The 22710-nt window shown below is 39.4% G+C and overlaps 1 protein-coding gene across 2 annotated transcripts; it reads left to right on the top strand.

The window, feature by feature from the left end:
- DPM1 (dolichyl-phosphate mannosyltransferase subunit 1, catalytic) lies at positions 1-20430 on the top strand. Of its 2 annotated transcripts, XM_082857950.1 has the most exons (9): positions 1-169; positions 3124-3223; positions 8670-8703; positions 10804-10880; positions 10965-10990; positions 12805-12900; positions 16234-16302; positions 18751-18865; positions 19767-20428. In XM_082857950.1, exons 1-9 carry the CDS (start codon positions 9-11, stop codon positions 19869-19871), a joined length of 783 nt encoding a protein of 260 aa, XP_082714076.1. In that variant the 5' UTR covers positions 1-8; the 3' UTR covers positions 19872-20428. The 2 variants fall into 2 exon arrangements, with proteins under 2 accessions (XP_082714076.1, XP_082714077.1); XM_082857951.1 differs by lacking the exon at positions 10965-10990 and having other exon boundaries at positions 12809-12900; positions 19767-20430.
- The last annotated feature ends 2280 nt before the right edge of the window (positions 20431-22710 follow it).

The following is a 22710-nucleotide window of genomic DNA, read 5'->3' as shown; positions in this document are numbered from 1 at the left end:
GCTCTGCCATGGCCTCCGGGGAAGCGAGTGGATCGTCTACTAGGTCTCCGCGGGAGCCAGAGCCGCGCACCCCGCGACAAGACAAGTATTCGGTGCTTTTGCCCACCTACAACGAGCGCGAGAACCTACCGCTCATTGTGTGGCTGCTGGTGAAGAGCTTCTCCGAGAGGTAGCGCGCCCGGCCGCCCTCCTAGAGGAATGAGATGAGCTGGCTTTCCCGGCCTGGGTGTCGGCAGTTGGCTGCGAGAGGCGGCCCCCTGCCTGGCTTCTCTTCTGTCTCCCGCTGGAAGCCTTGGGGAGGAAGCCACCCTACGAGGAAGGAGGCGGATACTTCCCGGGTTCTCTCTATGTCTCGGGTTCTTATCTCTGCCCTCGGGTTTTGTGACACACTCCTTTATTATACACTCCCTTATACCTCACCCCGCTTTTTTCTTAGAAGGGCTGGCCCCCCTTTTACTTGTTTGCTTTTATTGTTTTATTTTATATTTGGCATGCGCCCGCAGCATGTGGGATCTTAGTTCCCGGACCAGGGATCGAACCCACGTTCCCTGCGTTGGGAGCTCAGAATCTTAACCACCGGACCGCCAGGGAAGTCCCTAGCCACCCTTTTAATTACTGCGAGGCCGAAAGCCTGAACCTCACTCCTCCCTCTATCTAGGTGGTTAGGATCTGCGGCAGGAGCCAGGACTCTCAGTGAGGCCGCTCACTCCCGCCCGGGTGCTGAGGGCTTATGTAAGCATGAGGTTTGGGCTCTGTGGGTTAGGGAGCTGCTGCTGGGCTGGACATCCTTTCTGGAGAGGGCAGAAGGGCAGATTCGCTGGTGGATGTTTGATGTGATTGTTAGAAACAGAGATTTTGGAGTTGAATTTGAAAGAGTTATACAGTTTTTTTTAAACTTCAGAAAATCGTGGTATCAGTACGAAGTAACTTGTTTTACGGTTGCACCAATGGGATCATGTGTAAATCTTTGAAGATCTTTCCATATCAGCACATACAAACTTCGCAAATTATTGTGAAAATTGGGTAATATCATATGGCTGTGTTATAATTTTTCTAACCGGGTCATATCAATGAACACGGATTATTTCCAGAGTTTTTCTGTTTTTCTCTTTTGACTTTAACTTTACAAATGAGAATAGGGACTTTGTGCACAACGTATTTAACAGCATTGAGAAAAGTGCTTGACATGTAAGAAGTGCTCCTTACACATTCTTACTTTTACTAGTATACCGTGGATAAAGTCTTTGTGGTGTAATTGCTGAGTCGACAGAGATGTGCTTAGATTGATACTTAATGATAAATTGCTCTCAAAAAAGATAGTACCGGCTTAGGACTCTCCAACATTCATCAGAGAGGGCCTGTTGCCCCACCAACCAGCCAGTTTTATTAAACCTACATTGTTGGAAATGTTAATTGGTGAAAGATACTGCTGTTTTGATTATAATTCTTTGAATGAAATAACTATCCTCACATTCACGGCTTTTCAAAGTTTTTTTATCCGTAGCTTTTAACCCTTTTTTCTTTAAGTTATATTTTGATTTCTCAAGCTCTTTCCAGATGAGAGAAATTGTCATGTAGCTGATCTTGTTGAAGCTTGTCTTCTGATTATACAATATTTTTTGCTCTATTCTTTAATTTTTTTATGTAGTGCAGTTTATCTTTCAGTAGTTTCTGGGTGGATTTTTTTTAATCAAAATGAAGTTTATTGACGGAAACATCTATTTTCTTTTCAGATGGCAGTCAGGTAATCTAAAGTGTGCTCAGCTTGTTTCCTTTAACTACCTCACCCTCAGGTGGTGTGGGTGCTTTGAAGTGGAGAGGGCAGTAATTTTGCTTATGAATGACTCCATTTGTTTATGAAGTATATCTCTTTCAGAACAACAACTAGAATTAACATTTTAACTTTTTTTTTAAGTGTTTATTGAATGTGTTACAATATTGCTTCTGTTTCATGTTTTGGTTTTTTTGGCCACGAGGCATGTGGGATCCTAGCTCCCTGACCAGGAATGGAACCTGCACCCCCTGCACTGGAAGGCAAAGTCCTAACCAGTGGACCACCAGGGAAGTCCAACATCTTAACTTTTTTTGGCTTTACGAGCCAAATTTAATGCACTGTTGGAAACTGAAGTCATCTTATGTACTCTTAGAAGTTAGGATGTGTTTTGCTTTCTTCCAAGTTTGCTGGGGCCGACTTTTTAAAGCTTTTAACAATAGAATGTGTTTTCTGGTTGATTTCCTCGCATTTGTTTCTTCAAGCAGGACCAGAGGAAGCAGAATGTTGGGTTTCGGGGGTTTGTCTGTATCTCCTTTTCTTTCCCCTTAAGTTTCCCAATAAAGTTAACAAAAAGAATGTTTTCTTTAAAGGGAGGTGGGGAGAGATATCATGGTGATCACAGGTACATCCAAGTATTGTGCTGGCTTGTTTTTAGAATAAAAACTGTCACATGAAGTTAATGGGAACAACGAAAAGATGTTAATTTTGAAGCACTGACATCTTTTGTCATTCTATGCTCTTTTGGTTTTTGGGGGGTGTTGGGTTTTTTTGTTTGTTTGTTTGTTTTGATAGTGTGGGATAATGGGTATAACTGTTTGAAATAGTGATGTAAAAGACTGTCACCATTCTCAAGTGGATATTTTAAGGGTGAAATTAAATTAGATTTATCTATTCATGGATTAAATTAAAAAGAATAATCACCCAGAGCTACTCAGCTGACTTGATATCTTTAAATATATTTTTGAAATATTTTATGTAACTAAGACTTGATATTAAAGTTCCACAATTCCATTTCCCAAGTAGGTATAAAATTTTATATGATATCCTATCATATATAATATATATGATCACTATAATCTTTTTAACGAAAGAGTATGTTTTCTGTGAGAATTTTAACATATCAGGACTGTATAGCATTTTCCAGCAACGTACGTAGTTGGGAGGTGACATAGTAAATATTTGACATTTATGTCATTTGATAATTAAAGTTTTCCTTGGTGCTTAACATGGCAATAAATTTCCACTTATACTGGGGAGGAATTAGTGATTTTAAAATCATTTTTTCATTTGAGACTACTGTCTCCAAGCAGTAGTTTAAATTTAAAAAAATTTAATTTTTTTTATTTTAGTGGCTTCAACTATGAAATTATAATCATAGATGATGGAAGCCCAGATGGAACAAGGGATGTTGCTGAACAGTTGGAGAAGATCTATGGGTCAGACAAAATTGTAAGTCATTTTTCTATCATATCAGTTATGTTTATATTGGGGAAAGATGATGGATGAACAGTGCTTAAATTCAGTCTGTCTAGAAACTGAAAAAGTTAAAGAGCAACTTACACACTTGGGGTTTAGATGCATTTTCATTGTGCTTGAGATTTTACATGTCTTTGATATGTTGAGTCAGTGGTAGGTTTACAGCAAGATAGTGAGCCTTTGGATGAACTCTGTTTTTATGTCTGACTCTGCAGATCAGTTTCCTTGAAGGGCAGAATTAAAGCATGATACTGAAATGAGAAGGAATATTGGTAGAGCTAGGTTGCAGTTAGTAATGTGTCTTGTTCTTTAGCACTCCCTTTCTCTAGGTATTCTCATACTGTCAGTAGAGAATCCTGTCTACAGCTAGCTTGTAGCTGGGAAAGGTGACTGATTGTTTTCATGTGAAACATGATTTTTCAGGGAACTTGGCATTTTTATTTTTATCTGTAGAACAGTCTTGTGGAAGTATTTGGATTGACTTTCTGAGTCTTAAACTTTAGATATTCCCACTGTGCCTTAAAGCCTGTTGTTCTTCTACAGGAGTAACTTAGGCAGATGTAGAGTTCATTTTGTAATAGCTTTGTAATTTTTATTTTTGATCAGTATTTTGGCTTTATAAACGTTGGAGCATACTTGTGAGATCACTTCAGCTAATTCTTGGGCCAAAAGCATACATTAAATCCAGGTTTAATTAGAAAACACATTCTAGGCTTTGGGTATTTTGTAATTTGTATAGACCAGAATTTCTCAATCTCAGCACTACTGACCTTGGGACCTGATAGGTCTTTGCTGTGAGGGACTGTCGTGTATGTTGTAGGATGTTAGGATCATCCCTGGACTCTACCCACGAGATGCAGCAGCAGCCCCCCTCCTCAGTGTGGCAACCAAAAATACCTCTGGATAACATCGAGTGTCCCTCCCTTTGTGGGCAGAATTGTCCCTCTTCCCAACAGAGAACGATTGGTATAGGAATAAAGAAGTCTCTTGGAATAGCCAGGACCTGGAAGCAACCTAAATGTCAATCAACAGAGGAACGGATAAAGAAGATGTGGTACATATATATACAATGGAATATTACTCAGCCATAAAAAGGAACGAAGAAGTCTCTTGGAGAACCTTTATTGATATTTGCATTTCAAGAAATGGCAATTAAGCATCATAAAGAATAGGCTTGGGCTTCCCTGGTGGCGCAGTGGTTGAGAATCTGCCTGCCAATGCAGGGGACACAGGTTCGAGCCCTCCTCTGGGAAGATCCCACATGCCGCGGAGCAACTAGGCCCATGAGCCACAATTACTGAGACTGCTCGTCTGGAGCCTGTGCTCCGCAACAAGAGAGGCCGCGATAGTGAGAGGCCCATGCACCGCGATGAAGAGTGGCCCCCACTTGCTGCAACTAGAGAAAGCCCTCGCACAGAAACGAAGACCCAACATAGCCATAAATACATACATACATACATACGTAAATAAAATTAAAAAAAAAAAGAATAGGCTCTGGGTCCAGATATTCTTGATTAGTCCCAATACTGAAATAATTTCTATGCAGTTGGAGGAGATCTTAGTTGGTGAGAAGCATTTAAAGAAATGTGTTACTCTTATATACACGGTAAATCTATCCTGTACTAGAGGTTCTTTCCATCTCACAGACGAGCAATTCACAGAACTAGCACACCTCAGTCCTCTCTGAATGTCTCCAGATGCACAAGTGTACAGAGGAGATAAAAACTGAGATTTTCATCCTTCTAGCAGTGACTTCCAATAATGCTAGGTTCATATTTTTGGCCAACAGTTCCTCAGTTTTTATTAAGTTCTGGGCCAGGGCTACTGATTCACATAATGTGTAGAATACTTTCATTATGCACTTCCATTTAATCTGGGAACATCAACCTAACAGTGTTTTGAATACTTTTGTCAAAGAACCTCAGCCTTGAGGTGTGATTGATTGATCTTAAGGAATGCCTGATGAATTGATCTCAAATTCTAAAACAACATGGTCTTCAAAGGGTTCCACTTTTCCCATCAATCCAACAAAATTTAAAATAATGAGGAAAAAATAGCATTTACTATCATGATTTCCGTGTGGTACCAGGGAAATTCCCTATTCATTCATTATTTTATCACTTTTAGGTCATTTAAACTAGAATATTACGTGTGTGCGCGTGCGCACGCGCCAATAACAAGCTATGCCAGGGAGGGCACTTGCTTGCTTTTTAGGTGACATATATATATTTAGTTGGGGGAAAAATTAGGAACCACCTTACAATACCTCAGATAAAATATTCACAGATGCTTTGTTAGCCTTTCAAACTGGCTGAAATGAATATTTTAGAAAAAAAAGCTAAGGAAAAAAAAATTTAACTCTTGAGGTGAGGAAACAGACTAGAGGTTAAGTGACTTTCCAAGGGTACATAGGTAATTAATAAATGGCAGGAGTGGGACCATAGAAGAATTGGAGGCACATATTCTGAACTGTTAACAGTGATCACAGGGCAGGGAGATATGAGATTTGGAGGGCTTCTATTATGTTTGATGTACATGGCTTGTTTCATCCCCCAACTTGAGATCAGATAGACTCATCTATATTTTGTCATTATTTATAGTTTAGTATTTTTAAAAATTGTTTTGATAATGAAGTGTAACACACATTCATTACTTTCTAAATGTCAAGCATAACTATAGGATTGAGAGATTTGACTACTTAAAAATATTTGGTTCATCCCCAAATACCAACATATTTTCTCTGACAAAGAGATCAGTATCCTAATCAAATGTACAGAAATAAATATTCATAAAAACAAGAACTACAGGGCTTCCCTGGTGGTGCAGTGGTTGAGAGTCCTCCTGCCGATGCAAAAAAAAAAAAAAGAACTACAGATGGTCAAAAGTGAAAAAAATATGAGCCTCACTGATAAGAATTGCAAAATAGAGTACGATTAGCCTTTTCTTAGCTGCAGATTTATTTTTATTCTTTCTCCCAACCGGTTTTTGAGAGTACAGTAAAACAGATCCACTCAAATGGTGTTGATCCTAGTGGAAATTGATAGAGTTTTCTGAAGTGTCACCAAGATTTTCTGCGATAAAGATTTTTACAAAGTAAGTTTTTTTGTCAAACAAATCATAGTGTTGTATGGTATTTTCTAAGCAGTTGTGGTAAGCATTCTTCAGGGTATGTGCCCTGTACCCTTACACACACTTCCTGTGAATTCACAGCTTCTTCTGATGACGGCTGAGTGAGGTGAGCTCTGTGTGCCCATTACTGCCCCGGGGTCACACAGCAAATTAGCAGGAGGGTTCCATAGTCATCTACTAAGCCATCCTGCCTCGTGTAAGAAAAAGCAATCATACTGATGTGAGGAGGGAAAAAAAGGAGAGGGGTGGAATTAGCAGTCTGAAAGTAAAGCACAGGAGATGAAACAATTTGAACTTTTTATTACATAAGAAGTAAACAAGTATATTCTTTTTTTTTTTTTTTTTTTTTTGTGGTACGTGGGCCTCTCACTGTTGTGGCCTCTCCCGTTACGGAGCACAGGCTCTGGACGCACAGGTTCAGCGGCCATGGCTCACGGGCCCAGCCGCTCCGTGGCATGTGGGATCCTCCCGGACTGGGGCACAAACCCGCGTCCCCCACATCGGCAGGCGGACCCTCAACCACTGTGCCACCAGGGAAGCCCAACAAGTATATTCTTGTCAAATGTAAATATTACCAGTAAAACTGAATTGGCCTCTGATGAGCATTTCTTGATCTGCATCCCAGTCCCTTCTCCAGGGGGAGACCCCGGTCCACATTTTGGTATATGTTACCCCAGATCTTTTTGTGCACATGTGTGTGTGTCTACATCTATAGAACCAGGTAATGTGGTTTTATATGTGTGTTTTTGTTTTTGAACAGAAATGCAGTCTTCCTGTATCATTCTGTTACTCTTTTGTTTTTGTTTTTTTTTTGCGGTACGCGGGCCTCTCACTGTTGTGGCCTCTCCCGTTGCGGAGCACAGGCTCCGGACGCGCAGACTCAGCGGCCATGGCTCACGGGCCTAGCTGCTCCGCGGCATGTGGGATCTTCCCGGACCGGGGCACGAACCCGTGTCACCTGCATTGGCAGGCGGACTCTCAACCACTGCGCCACCAGGGAAGCCCTCTGTTACTCTTTAATTATACCTTGGTCGTCTTTTGTCACCAGATTACCTCGTTCTTTTAACTGCTCCATGGTACCCTATCTATGTAACGTGGTTTGTATTTTATATAAACTTTTGAACGTTCTGAAAATTATAAATAACAAAATTATCCTTTGTTTGAAAAAAAGATTTTTAGCTAAAACACACGGTTATAGAAAATCTAAGATGAACTTTAAAGGATTTGCTTTTTCAGGGCAAATACCAGATGAGGTCAGTATTTTGTCAGTAACAGTCAAGCACAAAATCAAATAAAACCTGACATGTCTGGTTTGATTTTGTTCAGTGAATAGTAATTATTATAGATGATTGATTGAATGTCTAGTTCTCCTCTATATAAAAACTCATGGGGTAGGAATGTATTTTATCATCTTTGTTCCTCCCCTAGACCTATAGCAGCTTGCGTGTAGTTTTTTAAAAAAAGAGAAAATCTATCCTGTTTAAATTAAACTGGAAATACTTTGGAGATTGCAGTCTGAGGCAACCTGCTTACCCACTGGCAAGTGCCGGGGGGCGGGGGAGGGAGGAGGATAAGAAATGCTCAGTAGTTAGTCTGCTTGAGCCCCCTACCTCAGAAACTTAGCACTAAAACCTTGGCTTTCTACTTTTCCAGAAATTTAGAGAGAAAAGGAAATAACAACTAAGTCAGTGTTTATATATGAAGCAAGAAGTGTAGAAAGACTAATTGACAAACTGTAAGGAGAAAGAATTTAATCTTAGGAATATAACCTGAAATCATGTCATTGGACCAATAGAGAATAAGATGAGGTCATCCAAGCATAGAGTCAAGATAAGTGGATGGAGTATCAACATTTAAAATCACAAAGGGAATTGAGAAAACAAGCATGGCTATCAAATATTCCAAAAAGGTATAGAATAAGTGAGTTAAATACTCAGTTTTCCTAGGAAGGAATCAATAGATACTGCTTAAAATGATAAATCAAGTAATAGACATAAAAAAATGTTATTTTTGGTGGATAGCTCTGGGGTGCGGCAGGGGGCGGAGTTTAAGATTTGGTCTGTGGGGTTTGGGTGAAAGAATGTTACTTTTCCTTGAAAGCTATTAAATTATTTGATTTGTTACTAAATGCTTTTTTTACTTTGGCAAAAAATGTTAAGCATATTCTGCTTTAAGGTCTAATAAATGCAGCTGTATTTCTGTTAAAATGAGTGAGCACTTACTAAAAAAGAGTTTGTATTAGTCAGATTTTCGATTATTTGTGTTAAAATGCCATTTCTTACTCTTACAGCTTCTAAGACCACGGGAGCAAAAGTTGGGACTAGGTAAGTAGAACCTCTCACCCCTCATGCTTGCTCCTTGCCTTGGTAAGATTATCCAGTGTGTATTTCCCCAGTTTGGAACAGGGCCAAAATACAGTCACCTCCTGTGATGGTTTCTAATGCTCTTAATGATATTCAGATGGTTTAACTTGAATTGCCTGTATGAGGCAAAGCCCACTTAGGAAAACAGAAACCACTGTAATTCTTTCAATATAGGGAATTTAATACAGAGAATCTGGTTACACAGGTGAAGGAATTGCTGAGAAGCCAAATGGAACAGTGGGGCTACTCAGAGATTAGTAGCAGCTGGAGCTCACTACCGCTCCTGGGCTGGAGCAACAATGGAGGAGATGGTGTTTTTAGAGCGGGGAACCCAGGCTGCCCAGAGGAGCTAGAATGGTGGAGTCAGGGATGCTTGGCAGAAGTGGGAGCCATGGATGGAATCTGGTCCATGCTGGGAGGCAGAGTAAAGGGGAGGACACTTGGACTTTTCCCCTTCTCCTTGAGATCTTCCTTCTTCCTGTGCCTCCCAAAGCTGCTTGGAAACCAGTTGACAAGAAAACAAATATAGTACCCTGCGAAGAACAGAGAAGGGATCTAAGGGCAAACATTTAGACCAGCACACTGCCTTAGCTGTAAGTCTTTTGAACAGTTCTTGAAGTTACAAGTTTTTAAAAGGTGTTTATTTTTTTAAAAGGAAGCTTTTCCAGCTTTAAAATGTAAGGGGTTATAGAAAAGCTCAGATGAGGTCAGTCATTCTAAGATGAAAATCTTGAATGCCTTTATTTCTATTGTTGGTCACAGCTGCTTTATGTTGAAAAGTGGTATAATTTTACTGAAAAATTGGGGGAGCATGGAGGAAGCACAGTTCTTGAAAATTGAGTATCTGCTGTCCTGAAGACCCTCAGTTTCATGGCATGATCAAATGTTCTGAATATCTGAATCCAGAAGGTTCTTTGGGATTGAAATAATTTTGAAACTGCCATGAAAGCCACCAAGAATTACTAACCCGTCAGTGGAAATCCAAAAAGCTGTGGGTAGTCATGTTTTTTAAAAATTAATTAATTAATTAATCTGGTTGGCTCTTAGTTGCAGCAGGTGGGCTCCTTAGTTGTGGCTCACCAGCTCCTCAGTTGCGGTTTGCAGGCTCCTTCGTTGCGGCATGCGTGTGGTATCTAGTTCCCTGACCAGGAATCGTACCTGGGCCCCCTGTGTTGGGAGCGTGGAGTCTTAACCACTGTGCCACCAGGGAAGTCCCTGGATAATCACTTCTTAACAAAAGAAGTCAGAAGAGTTCTGCCTTTCTAATAAGATACTGTGGTGATTTGGGGCTAGAGAATGCAGGAATTCCCACATCCTGTTCCTGACCAGTCACCCTTACCTGCCAAGTCCCCGAGGAATATTTAAGCAGGAGGGTGGCTAAGTAATTGCTAGTTGCACCTTTGGCCCCAGATACAGGGCTCTAGTGTACCAGGCTTACAGTGTAGAATACACTCACTGCGTAGCTTTTGTGGGACAGGGGTGATGGGCTGAGCAGAAGCAGAGAGACTGGTTAGGTAGGGATCCACACATCAGAAGATGGTGCCCGGGACTAAAGTGAAATTGGAGACGAAAGAATGAAATTGAGAGTTTTGTTTTTTTTAAGGGCTTCAAATGCTTGGCCCTTTTATTTATTTATTTATTTATTTTTGGTTGTGTTGGGTCTTCATTTCTGTGCGAGGGCTTTCTCTAGTTGTGGCAAGCGGGGGCCACTCTTCATCGCGGTGCGCGGGCCTTTCACTATCGCGGCCTCTCTTGTTGCGGAGCACAGGCTCCAGACGCACAGTCTCAGTAGTTGTGGCTCACGGGCTTAGTTGCTCCACGGCATGTGGGATCTTCCCAGACCAGGGCTCGAACCCGTGTCCCCTGCATTAGCAGGCAGATTCTCAACCACTGCGCCACCAGGGAAGCCCGAGAGATGTTTTTGATGGAGAATAACAAATAGGATGTTAGAGGACTAATGTATGCTTTTCAGAGGTGCTTAGCAATTTCTTCCCTGTTCAGACATATACCTAAGCATTTCTGGTGATTTCCTTTAATGGATATAAATATTTTCATTTTTAGGAACTGCATATATTCATGGGGTGAAACATGCCACAGGAAACTATGTAATCATCATGGATGCTGATCTCTCACACCATGTGAGTGGTATATTTCTTTAGAGGCTATTTATGATAGTCTTAGCCTGTTTTACTGACCTACTCTTTATTCTTTCTAAATTTCAGCCAAAATTTATTCCTGAATTCATTAGGTAGGTATTTCTAATATTTGAAAGAATTATTCAAATCATTTACCTTATATTGATTTTGTACTTATTTTCATTTTTCATTCATTAAAAATACTCATGCTATTTTAAGTTTGCTATCAAAAATGACACCAAGGTATAGCTTTGAGACATGTAAATATTTAGTTATGTGACTAAATGATATCTTTTAGGAGCCCTGAGAGGAGTAATCAACAGATAATTCCTTTGTTACCTAATTCTTACAGACTACAGAAAAATATGAAAAGCAGCTTCCCTGTTAAATGGAATTAAGCCCTGCATCGTAAGAGTAGAACACTATGAATACCTGGGGTTTATTCCAGGAATGCCAAAATCAGGAATCGGTCAAAAAAATTCATTTATCACATTAACAAAGAAAGCAGCATGACTGGGGACTTCCCTGGTGGTCCAGTGGCTAAGACCCCACACTCCCAATACAGGGGGCCCAGGTTGGATCCCTGGTCAGGGAACTAGATCCCACATGCATGCTGCAACTTAGCGTTTGCATGCCACAACTAAGGAGCCTGCTGGCCGCAACTAAGGAGCCTGTGTGCTGCAACTAGGACCTGGCACAGCCAAATAAATAAATAAATATTTTTTAAAAAGAAAAGAAAAGAAGCGTGATTAAGTCTATAGATGGTAAAGCGTATTTGGTAAAATTCACTAGCCATTGCTAATTAAAATTTTAATGTATAAATAGAAGGAAACCATACTGAAGGAAAACATACTGAAGACAACCTGGTCCTAACACAAAGGTCTTACTTTTTGTTTTTTGGGTTTTTTTGGCCACACTGCGTGGCTTGCAGGATCTTAGTTTCCCGACCAGGGATTTAGTCCAGGCCCTCAGCAGAGTCCTAAGCACTGGACCACCAAGGAATTTCCCCACAAAGGTCTTATTAAATGGTAAAATGTTGAGTCATTTCCAATAAACTCATCAATGATTATAGGTGTACCACCTATTATTAAACATGGAGATTTTAAGTAATGTTGTAACATAAGAGTTTAGTATATATTGGTAAAGGATACAAAATTACATTTATTTGCAGGTAATGTAACTATATTTTTAGAAAACCCAAGAGACCATGACACTTCGCAGAATAAGAATTTGGAAGCTGTTCTGAATGTAAGCTAAATACACAAAAACAGAATCAGATCAGGTCACTCACCTATTTAGAACACTTCCAGGAGTTCCTGTGAACACATGGGGAAAAATCCACACTCCTTTACTTGCCCCTCAAACCACTCGTGATGTGGCCCCTGCCTTGCATTCTGAACTCATCTTATGCCCCTCCCCCTTGCCTGAAGTGCTCTTTCACTGCTCCTTAATGGCCAACTACTCCTTGTTTGATCTCTGCATAAAAGTCACCTCAGAAATACCTTCTCTGCTTAGATCACCAATACACAAAAGCTCCTTTGACCTGATAAGGCAGTAGAACCAGTGGAGTAGAAAATGGGTGAAAGATACAAGCAGGCCATGTGTAGAAGAAGTCCAAATGGCTAATAAACCTAAGAGAAGATATTCACCCTGGGATGTAGTCAGGGAAATGCAATTAAAATAACCGTGTGTTACTATTAGTTTTTCAAAATTAAAGACATATAGAACAATACATCCAGCACCAATAAGATGATAGAAAATGAACATGGATATTGCTGGAGGAAGTATGAGTTACTACAGCCTTTTTGGAAAGTAATTTTTGGTGATATCTGTTAGAATTAAAAATACTCATAAGCTTTGCTTTAGCAATTCTGTTGAAAGCTCAACAGCTTTTTCTAATTGCCAGCTAATTTATTTTTTTCTGCAGGAAGCAAAAGGAGGGTAATTTTGACATTGTCTCTGGAACTCGCTACAAAGGAAATGGAGGTGTATATGGCTGGGATTTGAAAAGGAAAATAATCAGGTATATATGTATGTGCTCATGATTTCTCTATTTTTTTTTTTTTAGTGTAACTACTAGAAATATGTTTTTAACAGGTATTTGGATTAAATTACCATGCTGCCTTGGAGTTTGTGGGATCAGATTGTAACTTCCAGAAAGTATTCCCAGATAGCTTCTTACCCACAGTTTTTCCTGTGTTAGAGTATTGTATTTTGGATGGTTTTCACTTGGGAAAAATTTGCATAAACCTTTGAACCTTTCGTAGAAATGGTCTAATTCAGCACAGTTTGTTCTGCTGGACCTTCAGCTTTGATTTGATTTATTCATCTATATTTTTGGACTAAATATGTAATTTTTTCCATATATATTTTTCAATAATTTAAGACACTTCATGATTTCAGCTTTTACTAAGCAGCATAAAGTAGTGAGGCTTTGGAGGCAGACCTGGGTTAAAGTCCTGATTGTGTCTTTTAATTACTTGTGTCCCCTTGCATATTTTACCTTTTCTAGGCTTTACTTTCCTCATGATAAGATGGAAATAAAACAAACTGTTTCAATTTTCTATTACAGTGTAACAAACCATCCCAAAACTGAGTGACTTACAGCAACAATTTATTGTTTCTCACAATTCTGCGGTTTGGCTACTGGTTCCTCTGCTGACTTCACCTGGGCTCACTCATGCAGTTTCCTTCAGCTGGAGGCTCCAAGATGGCCTTATTCATATGTTTGGCAGTTGGTACTGGTTGTTGGCTGGGCCATCTCAGTTCTCCTGCATGTGGCCGCTTACCTGGGAAGCTACATCAGCTTCTTTACATGGCATCCTAAGGGTAGCACCCAAAAGTACCAAGGCTGCAGCTGCAAGGACTCTTGAGTCCTAAGCTCTGGGGCTAACACCAAATTAATTTTTGGTCAAAGCAAGCCCATAATCAAGGGGTGGGGAAATAGAATCCACCTCTTGATGGGAAGACCCACAAAGAATTTTTGACCATATTTAATCTATGGCACCTAGTTTGTTGGGAAGATGTGTTTCTATCTCTAAAGGATCTATATAGCTTATTGCTTTTTGTGTAACAACATAACTTTATATAAATTCTTACTGATAGTATTTTTTATCACCCACTTCATTCCTATTGAAGGTTCTGTTAGGTTAATGTCACTTTTGCCTCTTAACTGTTAAACCTTGGGCAAGTATTTCAAACATGTAAGAGCCTCAGTCTTCAGTGAAATGAAGGGGTCGGATAACTCAGTGGTTTTCAATCCTCCTGAGCACTGAAGTCATGTAGGGGGAAAATTATACACAGCTGCTCCCTGTTTGTCCTCCCTTTCTTGTGCGCACACACACTGCAGACCATTTGAGTGGATCTCCAGAGCTGGTGCAAGAGCATCAGTATTTTTCACAGGCTCCCAGATGATTCTGTTGTGCAGCCAAGGTTGAGAGCAACAAATCAGTATCTCTCGGGCCTCTCTGAATTGTTCATTAAAGCTACTATTTAAAATCAGGGAGTCCCAGTCAGAGACAATTTACAACGTTTAGTTGGATCATTTAGTTGTATTGAGTTGTATCTGTCATTAGTTGTTAATGTCTGCACTGACTTTATAGTATAAACTCCTGAGAAAGAGTCTGTATCACTTGCTCAAGGTCTCATTTGTATGGTCCAGAACCAGAATTGAACCCAAGTCTGTCTGACTCTTGATGCATTTTAATTAAAAGACCCCAATTTTAAAATGCATTACCTTAAATAGATGTACAAATATATACATACAGACACGCACACATACACATAAATACATATACACTCACATTCCTTTGATTACACCCATTTTGGTGGGTAAACCATGTCCTGGAATTTTTTTGTAGCTATTTGAAGGAAAATGTTTCTGTTAGCCATTATGCCAGCTATATCCCTAACCATGTTATTTATATGAAATAGACACTCCTGGGACTTCCCTGGCAGTCTAGTGGTCAAGACTCTGCACTTCCAATGCAGGGGGCTTGGGTTTAATCCCTGGTCTGGGAACTAAGATCCCACATGCTGTGGGGCACGAGGGGGTGGGGGGAGGAAGGGAGGGAGGGGAAGGAGAAGAAGGAAGGAAGGGGGGAAGGAGAAGGAAGGAAGAAAGAAAGAAACACTCCTAAGGAGTGCCTTGATGGTTACCCTGGCTTTGCAGAGAAACTGTTTTCTCCAGGCTGCTTCCCCTGCTGCCCTCCACACCCCTGCCAAAAAAAAAAAAAAAAACATCTTTTTTCTGAATCTGAACACTCTAAAATAATCTGAGCCCACTAAAATATAGCTGCAGTACCAAAGTCATTTTTTCCAAGTGTACTTCACATCTTTTTGAAATGTTAATAATAGCTATTAGTCAGTAATAGATTATAGTTGATTGATACCTAGTTGTGTTTGAAGCACAGATCCTAAAGTCATTGTTATGGACTGAATGTTTCTGCTAGAATTCATGTGTTAAAGTACCTTATGCAGGGAATGTTGGTATTTGGAAGTGGGGTTTTGAGGAGGTAATAGGTTTAGATGAGGTCCTGAGTGTGGGGCACTTTTGGTGGGATTAGTGCCCTTTCAAGAAGAAACCAAGAAAGCTTGGCCTTTCTCCTCCTACCCCCACCCTCAGCCCCTCTGCCCCCCTCCACTTGAGCACACAGCAAGAAGGTACCATGTGTAGGCTAGGAACAGGATCCTCACCAGGAACCAAGTCTACAGCACCTTGATCTTGCACTTTTCAGCCTCCAGAACTGTGAGAATTGAATATCTGTTGTTTAAGCCACCCAGTCTACGGTATTTTGTTATAGAAGTCCAAGCAGACTAAGAAAGTCTCAGAATGGAACTTTTGGTCAATTTCCAGAGATTGCCAAAAACCAAAACCTTCTCCCACTTGCACACCTTTTTAAAAAAATTTTTTAAAAAGCCATTTTAATGCAAACTGACCTATTACCCAGTTGGAAACTGCCATCACTTGGTGATCTGAATCTGAAAAAGAAACTCCAGATCCCTGATAGATCACTTTTGCTGTCTTGACAGATGTTTGTAATTCTAAATCATGACTGTTGGCAAATATGCGAGTTGAGTTAAAAAATCTATTACCATTCTCACCTAGAGTTTGGAAGAATGAGTGTTTTATGGTCACCTCTACATGTCACATTCCAAGAATAAAAATCCCTATTTTCTGAAAAATGAGAACTACCAGATCTCCTTTCACTGATTTCTGTTTGTTCCATAGAATTAACATTTTTGTGAAATAGTGTTGCATTTATGAAGTCAGTGTAGCATTTTTAGCACTCTATACTTGGGTGTATTTCTTTTGTTTAGAAATTGTACTTTATAAAGAAAATCTTTTATTTGGCAGCCGTGGGGCCAATTTTATAACTCAGATCTTGCTGAGACCAGGAGCGTCTGATTTAACAGGAAGTTTCAGGTACAGTGAAAACCTGTGATTGTGTGTATTCTACTATTTACAATTTCTTGCCTAAATTTCTTGCTTTATAATGACTTAAAGAAATACTTTTCGTTTCTATCCCATTTTTGTTCTGGAACGTTAAAAAAGACAGACTGAAGTTGGTTAGAAGCTGCTAATGAAGTGTAAGCATCTTAAGGGAAAATATTGTACTTTTTAAAGAGTATGGATGACAGGTTCGTGTGCTTGTTAACAGTAGTATCGCTGCTCAGCCCTTGAGGGGCCTGAGGTGACCATGGACTGCTCATTCAGGACATTACTGAGATGGGCTTCAAAAACAGTGCCTCTTCCAGTAATTTTCTGCAGCTTATAGCATTGTGCACAGAAAAGTTTAAAATCTTTAATATTTATATAGAGCTTTTTCAGTTTCCTTATTCTCCATGTTTTTTATTAAAAAAAAATTCTTGTTTAAATGGAGCGAAGCCTCCTGCTAGGTCCTTGGGGTTTTTTTATTTTTGTTTGTTTCTGGGGGTGTGTGTATCATCTCTGAAACTATAAAATTTCTGTTCATCTGCTTTAAGGGCTGAGACCCATGCATTGGTTAATACTTTCTATTACTTGGCATTTGCTTCTATCCATTAAATAATGTTGATTCTTCCATACTTCATTAGAACACACAGACACACAAATTTAGGAGCTGGTTGTTGAAGGTTAACTAGTACCACTAGTGCAACTGCAAGTCTGTTGGATAGCAGTTCAGAGATAGTAAGACAGAGTCAAAGGTGAAGAGAGGAGCCATCGCAAATTAGAGGTCAGATAATGAAAATGAAACCTCTCTAGAATTAAAATGTAAATTATTTTGAAAGCACAATTTGATGTATAAAAGATAGATAGGGACCCCATAAATACATCTCTTCAGTTCCATACTTCGAGGCAAATGAATAACGTGTTATAAAGATCTCTGATTTCCAGAGGAAAAAAAAAGATTGTAATTTAAAAAAAAAAAAGATATTGTGGTGGAGGAGACAGGGGTGGCAATGAAGAGAAATAAATCTTACAAAGTGACTCTTACGGGAATAAAGTGACTCTTACAGGGAAAGAATTCGTAGCCTAATCCTAGTTTTAAAGGTACTGCTGAAAGGTTATTCCATTATCCCACCATCATAGTTCTTCCCATAATCCCAGACCTCCCTCCCCTACTTAACATCATTTGACATATATCTTTAGTTTCTACTGCTAAAATCCCAAAACATGAAAAGGTGCCTGAAACACAGTAGGTTCCTCAATAAACATTTGTTATTGAATGAATATTACTACCATCAGAATCTCCTTTCTTCACATTTATTCCAGACTTACTCTTTTGAGTTCTGATGGAGACTGTGTGGGTAAAGGAGTGCATACCACTAATCCCCCTCAGGTGCCTCTAAGGACTGTGCTTTAGCCTTATAGCCACCTAAAAGCTTGAAAAACCAAAAGGTGGGGTAACCTGAAAGGAAACCTGAGAAAATATGTGAGTTCCAGGTATAAAGCCCTCTGGCATTATAGATCCAGGTGGCTTTAACTGCCAAGAGAACGAAGTTACTGCCTCACCTAGCTTTCTCAGAAACAAAAACAGCAAGAAGAAAGAGGTAGAAATTGCTGCCTTTCTACTCACTGAGGCTCAGGGCTTTTTTTGTTTTTTAACCTCAGTGACTCTGAAAATAGGGAGCTCCTGAAGAACGTGACTGAGTTCACCCATAGGACTTCCCAGCTCCTGTCTTTCTTTGTAAATCTGATGAGCTCTGCCTTTGGCCTGCAGTCCATCTAAAGTTAGGGTGTGCATTTGCCCAGTTTAAGTGTCTAACTGTGACCTCAGTTGCTGATATCTGATTCCCACCAGGATTGCCTCATCCTGTGATCCCTACTTCCTGTCTTAACCTAGCTTAACCAAGCTCATCCTAGAGGGACTTAGTTTATCTCAGGAATTTATTTAGATCTCAGGAAATAGGAACTTCATAGACATTTATGAGGAAATGTCTGTTAACTACTTATTTCTTGTTACCTAGTTTATATTGTTGCTTCATCATCTGTCAACTCTGTTGTTCCAGTATTTGAAACAGTTTCTCCCCTTTCAGCTTTACAAATAAATTAAGAAAATAAAAACTACAAACGATGGGGGGGTTCTGCTCCACATGATTCACTTTATCACCATATTTTTATAATTTCTGATAGTGTGATAGGAAGATAATTCTCTAAAAGATACTAAGAATTCATTTTCAAAATCGTCCCAAATTATTTACCAAATATTTTTATGGCCTTTCCAGTTCAGGACAAATGTATCATAATCATCAACTGTGAGAACTTTTCTATATACAAATGGCTGGTGAAAGTTTAAGGTTTTATAAATACCAGTGAACTTTTTGTAAGGTCAGGATACATGTAGGCATGTATATTTATCCAGGTGTTCATATACATTTTAATTTCTTACAGGTTATACCGAAAAGAAGTTTTACAGAAATTAATAGAAAAATGTGTTTCTAAAGGCTACGTCTTCCAGATGGAGATGATTGTTCGGGCGAGACAGCTGAATTATACTGTTGGCGAGGTATGGTAAATAGTGTTATACTCCTCATAAAGAAACAATAGGGTTATACTCTTTATCATAAAAAGGTTAATTTTCATAAACTACTAAAAAAATGTGGAAGGCTTCCAGGTGTCCATGCAAAAGGGTGAAAATTCACATTTCTTTAAAATTAATATATTTGACTTACCAAGATTTAAAGCATAACAGAAGGCAGCATTCCCTTTTAAATAAATAAAAGTTACCGGTATCTTCTTTCTCCTTTCCCTTTCTTCTGACCACTCAGCATTATGGGATGAGTCTGCTGCTTTTCCCCTTGTCTCAGCCATCAGCCACCCTACTTAAAAATGAGTGGTGAATCCCTTTTGCCCGTTGCCTATGAGTAAATGAAAAGGGCAAGAATTGGGGGAGCAGAGGGGATTTGTAATATTTCCAGCCGGCTAGTAAGTTCTTAGGGAACACTCTCCTTGTTTAACAATAATATTCTTATTCAGAGCAAGAAAATAGCTAACTAGAATGTTACTACTGTTGTGGAAGTTATAAGATTGTTAACTTAGTGCTAAAACAGTGACAGCTAAATTTGATGGACTACTGAAAAAAATTAGGTGAAAGGCCATTTTACTTCGGGCATATAATTTTTCTTGGAAGCTTGAGTAAACCAACTTAATATTCAGGATCAATGCTTTTCAAAACACTTGTAGCTTTGGCTGGATGACCCATTTTTAGATAGTAAAATGCATGTTTAATTTTGAAGACTTGGAGGTGCACACAGTTGCTGTAAGAATCCCATAATTCGGATTTACCTTGAAGGACTTGCTATCAGCAGACTAATCTTGTTTCTGTTGTATGAGTAATTGTTGTATGCCTGCTATGCTTCCTTTCTAATATTTTTGAAGACTCACTTAACATATATTTTTTTAACTAGGTTCCAATATCATTTGTGGATCGTGTTTATGGTGAATCCAAGTTGGGAGGAAATGAAATAGTCTCTTTCTTGAAAGGACTATTGACCCTCTTTGCTACTACATAAAAGAAAGTTATTCATTTATACTTAATCATGTTCATTTCAATTTACACATAAAAGAAGCCTGGTTGCTGATTTTTATAAAATGTACTCTTAGAACATAAATCATAAGGTAAGGTAAATTTCATGCAAATCTTTTTTCCTGAGAAACTCCATTTTATATGTCAAATTAGAAAAATGAGCAGCGTTCTCAATTTTCATTTACATTTTGCTGTACTAAGACCTATAAATAAATGTATATGAAATTTTTGCATAAAAATGCTTTCATTAGCGTATGCAAATGCAGGATTTCTTACATGGGGAAGATTTTGAAATATTCTTTATAAAAACTGTATTCAGGGGCTTCCCTGGTGGCGCAGTGGTTGAGAGTCCGCCTGTCGATGCTAGGGGACACGGGTTCGTGCCCTGGTCCGGGAAGATCCCACGTGCCGCGGAGCGGCTAGGCCCATGAGCCATGGCTGCTGAGCCTGCGTGTCCGGAGCCTGTGCTCTGCAACGGGAGAGGCCACAACAGTGAGAGGCCCGCGTACCGCAAAAAAAAACCAACCAAACAAACAAAAACTGGATTCATACCTAATACATGTCAGAAGTAAGAGGAGTGCTAATTATATTCATGAAATACACATATGATACATGGCTGTTTCTATATGAACTAAAAAAGAAATACACACCTCTGGCCCCCCCCACCTTTTTTTTTTTTTTTTGGCTGTGCTGTGCAGCTTGTGGGATCCTAGTTCCCCAACTAGGGTTGAACCGGGGCCCCCGGCAGTAAAAGCGCCGAGTCCTAACCACCGGACCACCAGGGAATTCGCAGCTGTAGTAATTTTTAAACAACTATGTTTTTTTCCTCAAAATATTTTTCATGTTATTTCAGGACCCTTAACAAAGCATACATCTTTAGTAACGTGACTAAATCCCCTGTAGCTCTTCTGTTGAGAAAACTGTTCTGCCAGTTGAAATGTTCAGTAAAGCCCTCAGAAATATTCTATTTACCCACCTTAAGTGGGTATTGCAAAAAAGATTAATTTCCAAGTATAGCATAGCTTTTAGATCACGCAGTGTCTTTTAAAATTTTGAGTAAGGCATACTTTGAGCAAATAAGCTTAAGATCAAATTGACTTTCCTTAGCAAGTAAAAGGAAGGGGCGTCTCTAAGTCATTTAATAAGCAGATTCAGTGAACAGTATTCCTACTACTGCATTTTCCTGGCTTAATTTGCCTGCTGAAGAAACTTCAAGTCTGATTTTTCCATTTGCATTTCTAACAGATCCTACCAGAAATGAATACCAGAGTATAAAACCTTTGGTGTCGTTTTGAACATTACCAATTCCCATAGTTGAATCCATAGGACACATTCCAATAAGGGCCTCTACTGTTCTGTTTCCCTTTTATGCAGAGCTGAACAGCTGGCCCACCATGGACCCCTCTTCCTTGGGGAAGCGACTTCTCTCATCACTACTAACAACTAGAAAATTTATTACCACTGATGTAAAATAATTTTTTTTGAGTGTTTAGATTCTTTCTCGTCTGAGCCCAAAGTTAAATTTTCATTGTCAACTCTGTGGAGCAGAGATTAAATAACCACCTCAGAGAGCCCACTATAAAATCCTGTCTTCTCAGACCTCACTAGGGTAGGTACCTTTTGCCTTTGTTTAGTCTTTTGGTTCTTATTCCCACAATCATTACAACACTATCATTATTTACAGTAAATTATTTGAGCAGTGAAAACTTTCACCATTTGGAAGTTATTTAGAAAAGAATCTGGACTATTTAGATAGATTTTTGTAGTAAATCTGGTGACTTAAACACTGTAAAATCTTTTTAAACATTTACATGTGAATCCAGCATCCCTTTTTACTTTGTAAATGGGGCCAAGGATGAAATCCAGATGTTCTCCCTTTGTATTGGTATTATCTCTGTATGAAATCTAAGTATATCTAAGGAAAACTAAATTTAAAATTATTTTGCTTATTTCATATTAGTTCTTGCCTGTCTTCTGCAACATGGAATTAGCTTCTTCATCTTTGTTTCTCTAAATTGAATGTTTTGGGTCCCCTCCTCCTTTTTACAACTTTTTTCAGCTGTTTTCCCTTGAAATACTGATTTGGCTTTTAAAGATATAGTTTATCACAATTTCAGAAATTAAGGGAATACTGTGTTGGATGAAACAGCTTGTTAAACCTGCTAACTGAAGCCTTAGACATTGAGCTATATGTAACCACAATTTGTTCTGTTTTCAGTAAAGTCAGATTCTTTGTGGATGTTACGTATGGTTTGAAACTATTTTAACATGAAATTTAGAGAAACAGCAAAAGATAAGTGTAAGATGTACAGAGCACATCTTAACAGGTTTGGTTAATCCTTCACAATTGACATTTATTACTTTTAAGTATGTCTAGCCAGTGATAGACACTCATATGCACTCAACTATAAAAGGTGGATTCAAGAATGTTGAGAACACAATGTGTTGGTTGGGGTTGACCTAAATTTACAAAGGCCCGCGTTGTGTCCTATGCTGTGCAAATTGTGGGAGCACTAAAAGGCTTGGGACTACAGTCTGGTTTTTAAGGATCTTGTGGAGGCCCACTGGCAACATCATTTCACATCCTTGGGCTTCACCAGCCCAGTGGCCTCAAACGCTAGGGATCCCACTTGTTTTCTTCAGGCCAAAGAGAAGAGTCCATCACTGATTCGGAAGAATGTCCAGTCCCAGGGCAACAGCCGGCCTTCTGTAAAACGCAGGCCTGTCCACTGAATAGCGCACCTCACCCGCAAGGGGTCAAGCATCCATGGGGTTGGGTCTCATCTCAAGTGGGTGTGTGAAGCACGAGGCCCTCACACCTCATT

Source organism: Leucopleurus acutus, assembly GCF_964270905.1.
Source record: "Leucopleurus acutus genome assembly, chromosome: 16".
Classification (NCBI taxonomy): Eukaryota; Metazoa; Chordata; class Mammalia; order Artiodactyla; family Delphinidae; genus Leucopleurus; species Leucopleurus acutus.
Note: the sequence above shows the minus strand (reverse complement) of the source record. Positions and strands in the feature narration are given on the sequence as shown.

What these genes read in the sequence shown, in the direction of transcription:
- DPM1 (XM_082857950.1), top strand. Translation starts at nt 9, where the DNA reads ATGGCCTCCGGGGAAGCGAGTGGATCGTCTACTAGGTCTCCGCGGGAG. An exon ending in GGAGCAAAAGTTGGGACTAG is followed by an intron (nt 8,704 to 10,803) that starts GTAAGTAGAACC and finishes TTTCATTTTTAG; the next exon opens with GAACTGCATATATTCATGGG. An exon ending in TTTATTCCTGAATTCATTAG is followed by an intron (nt 10,991 to 12,804) that starts GTAGGTATTTCT and finishes TTTTTTCTGCAG; the next exon opens with GAAGCAAAAGGAGGGTAATT.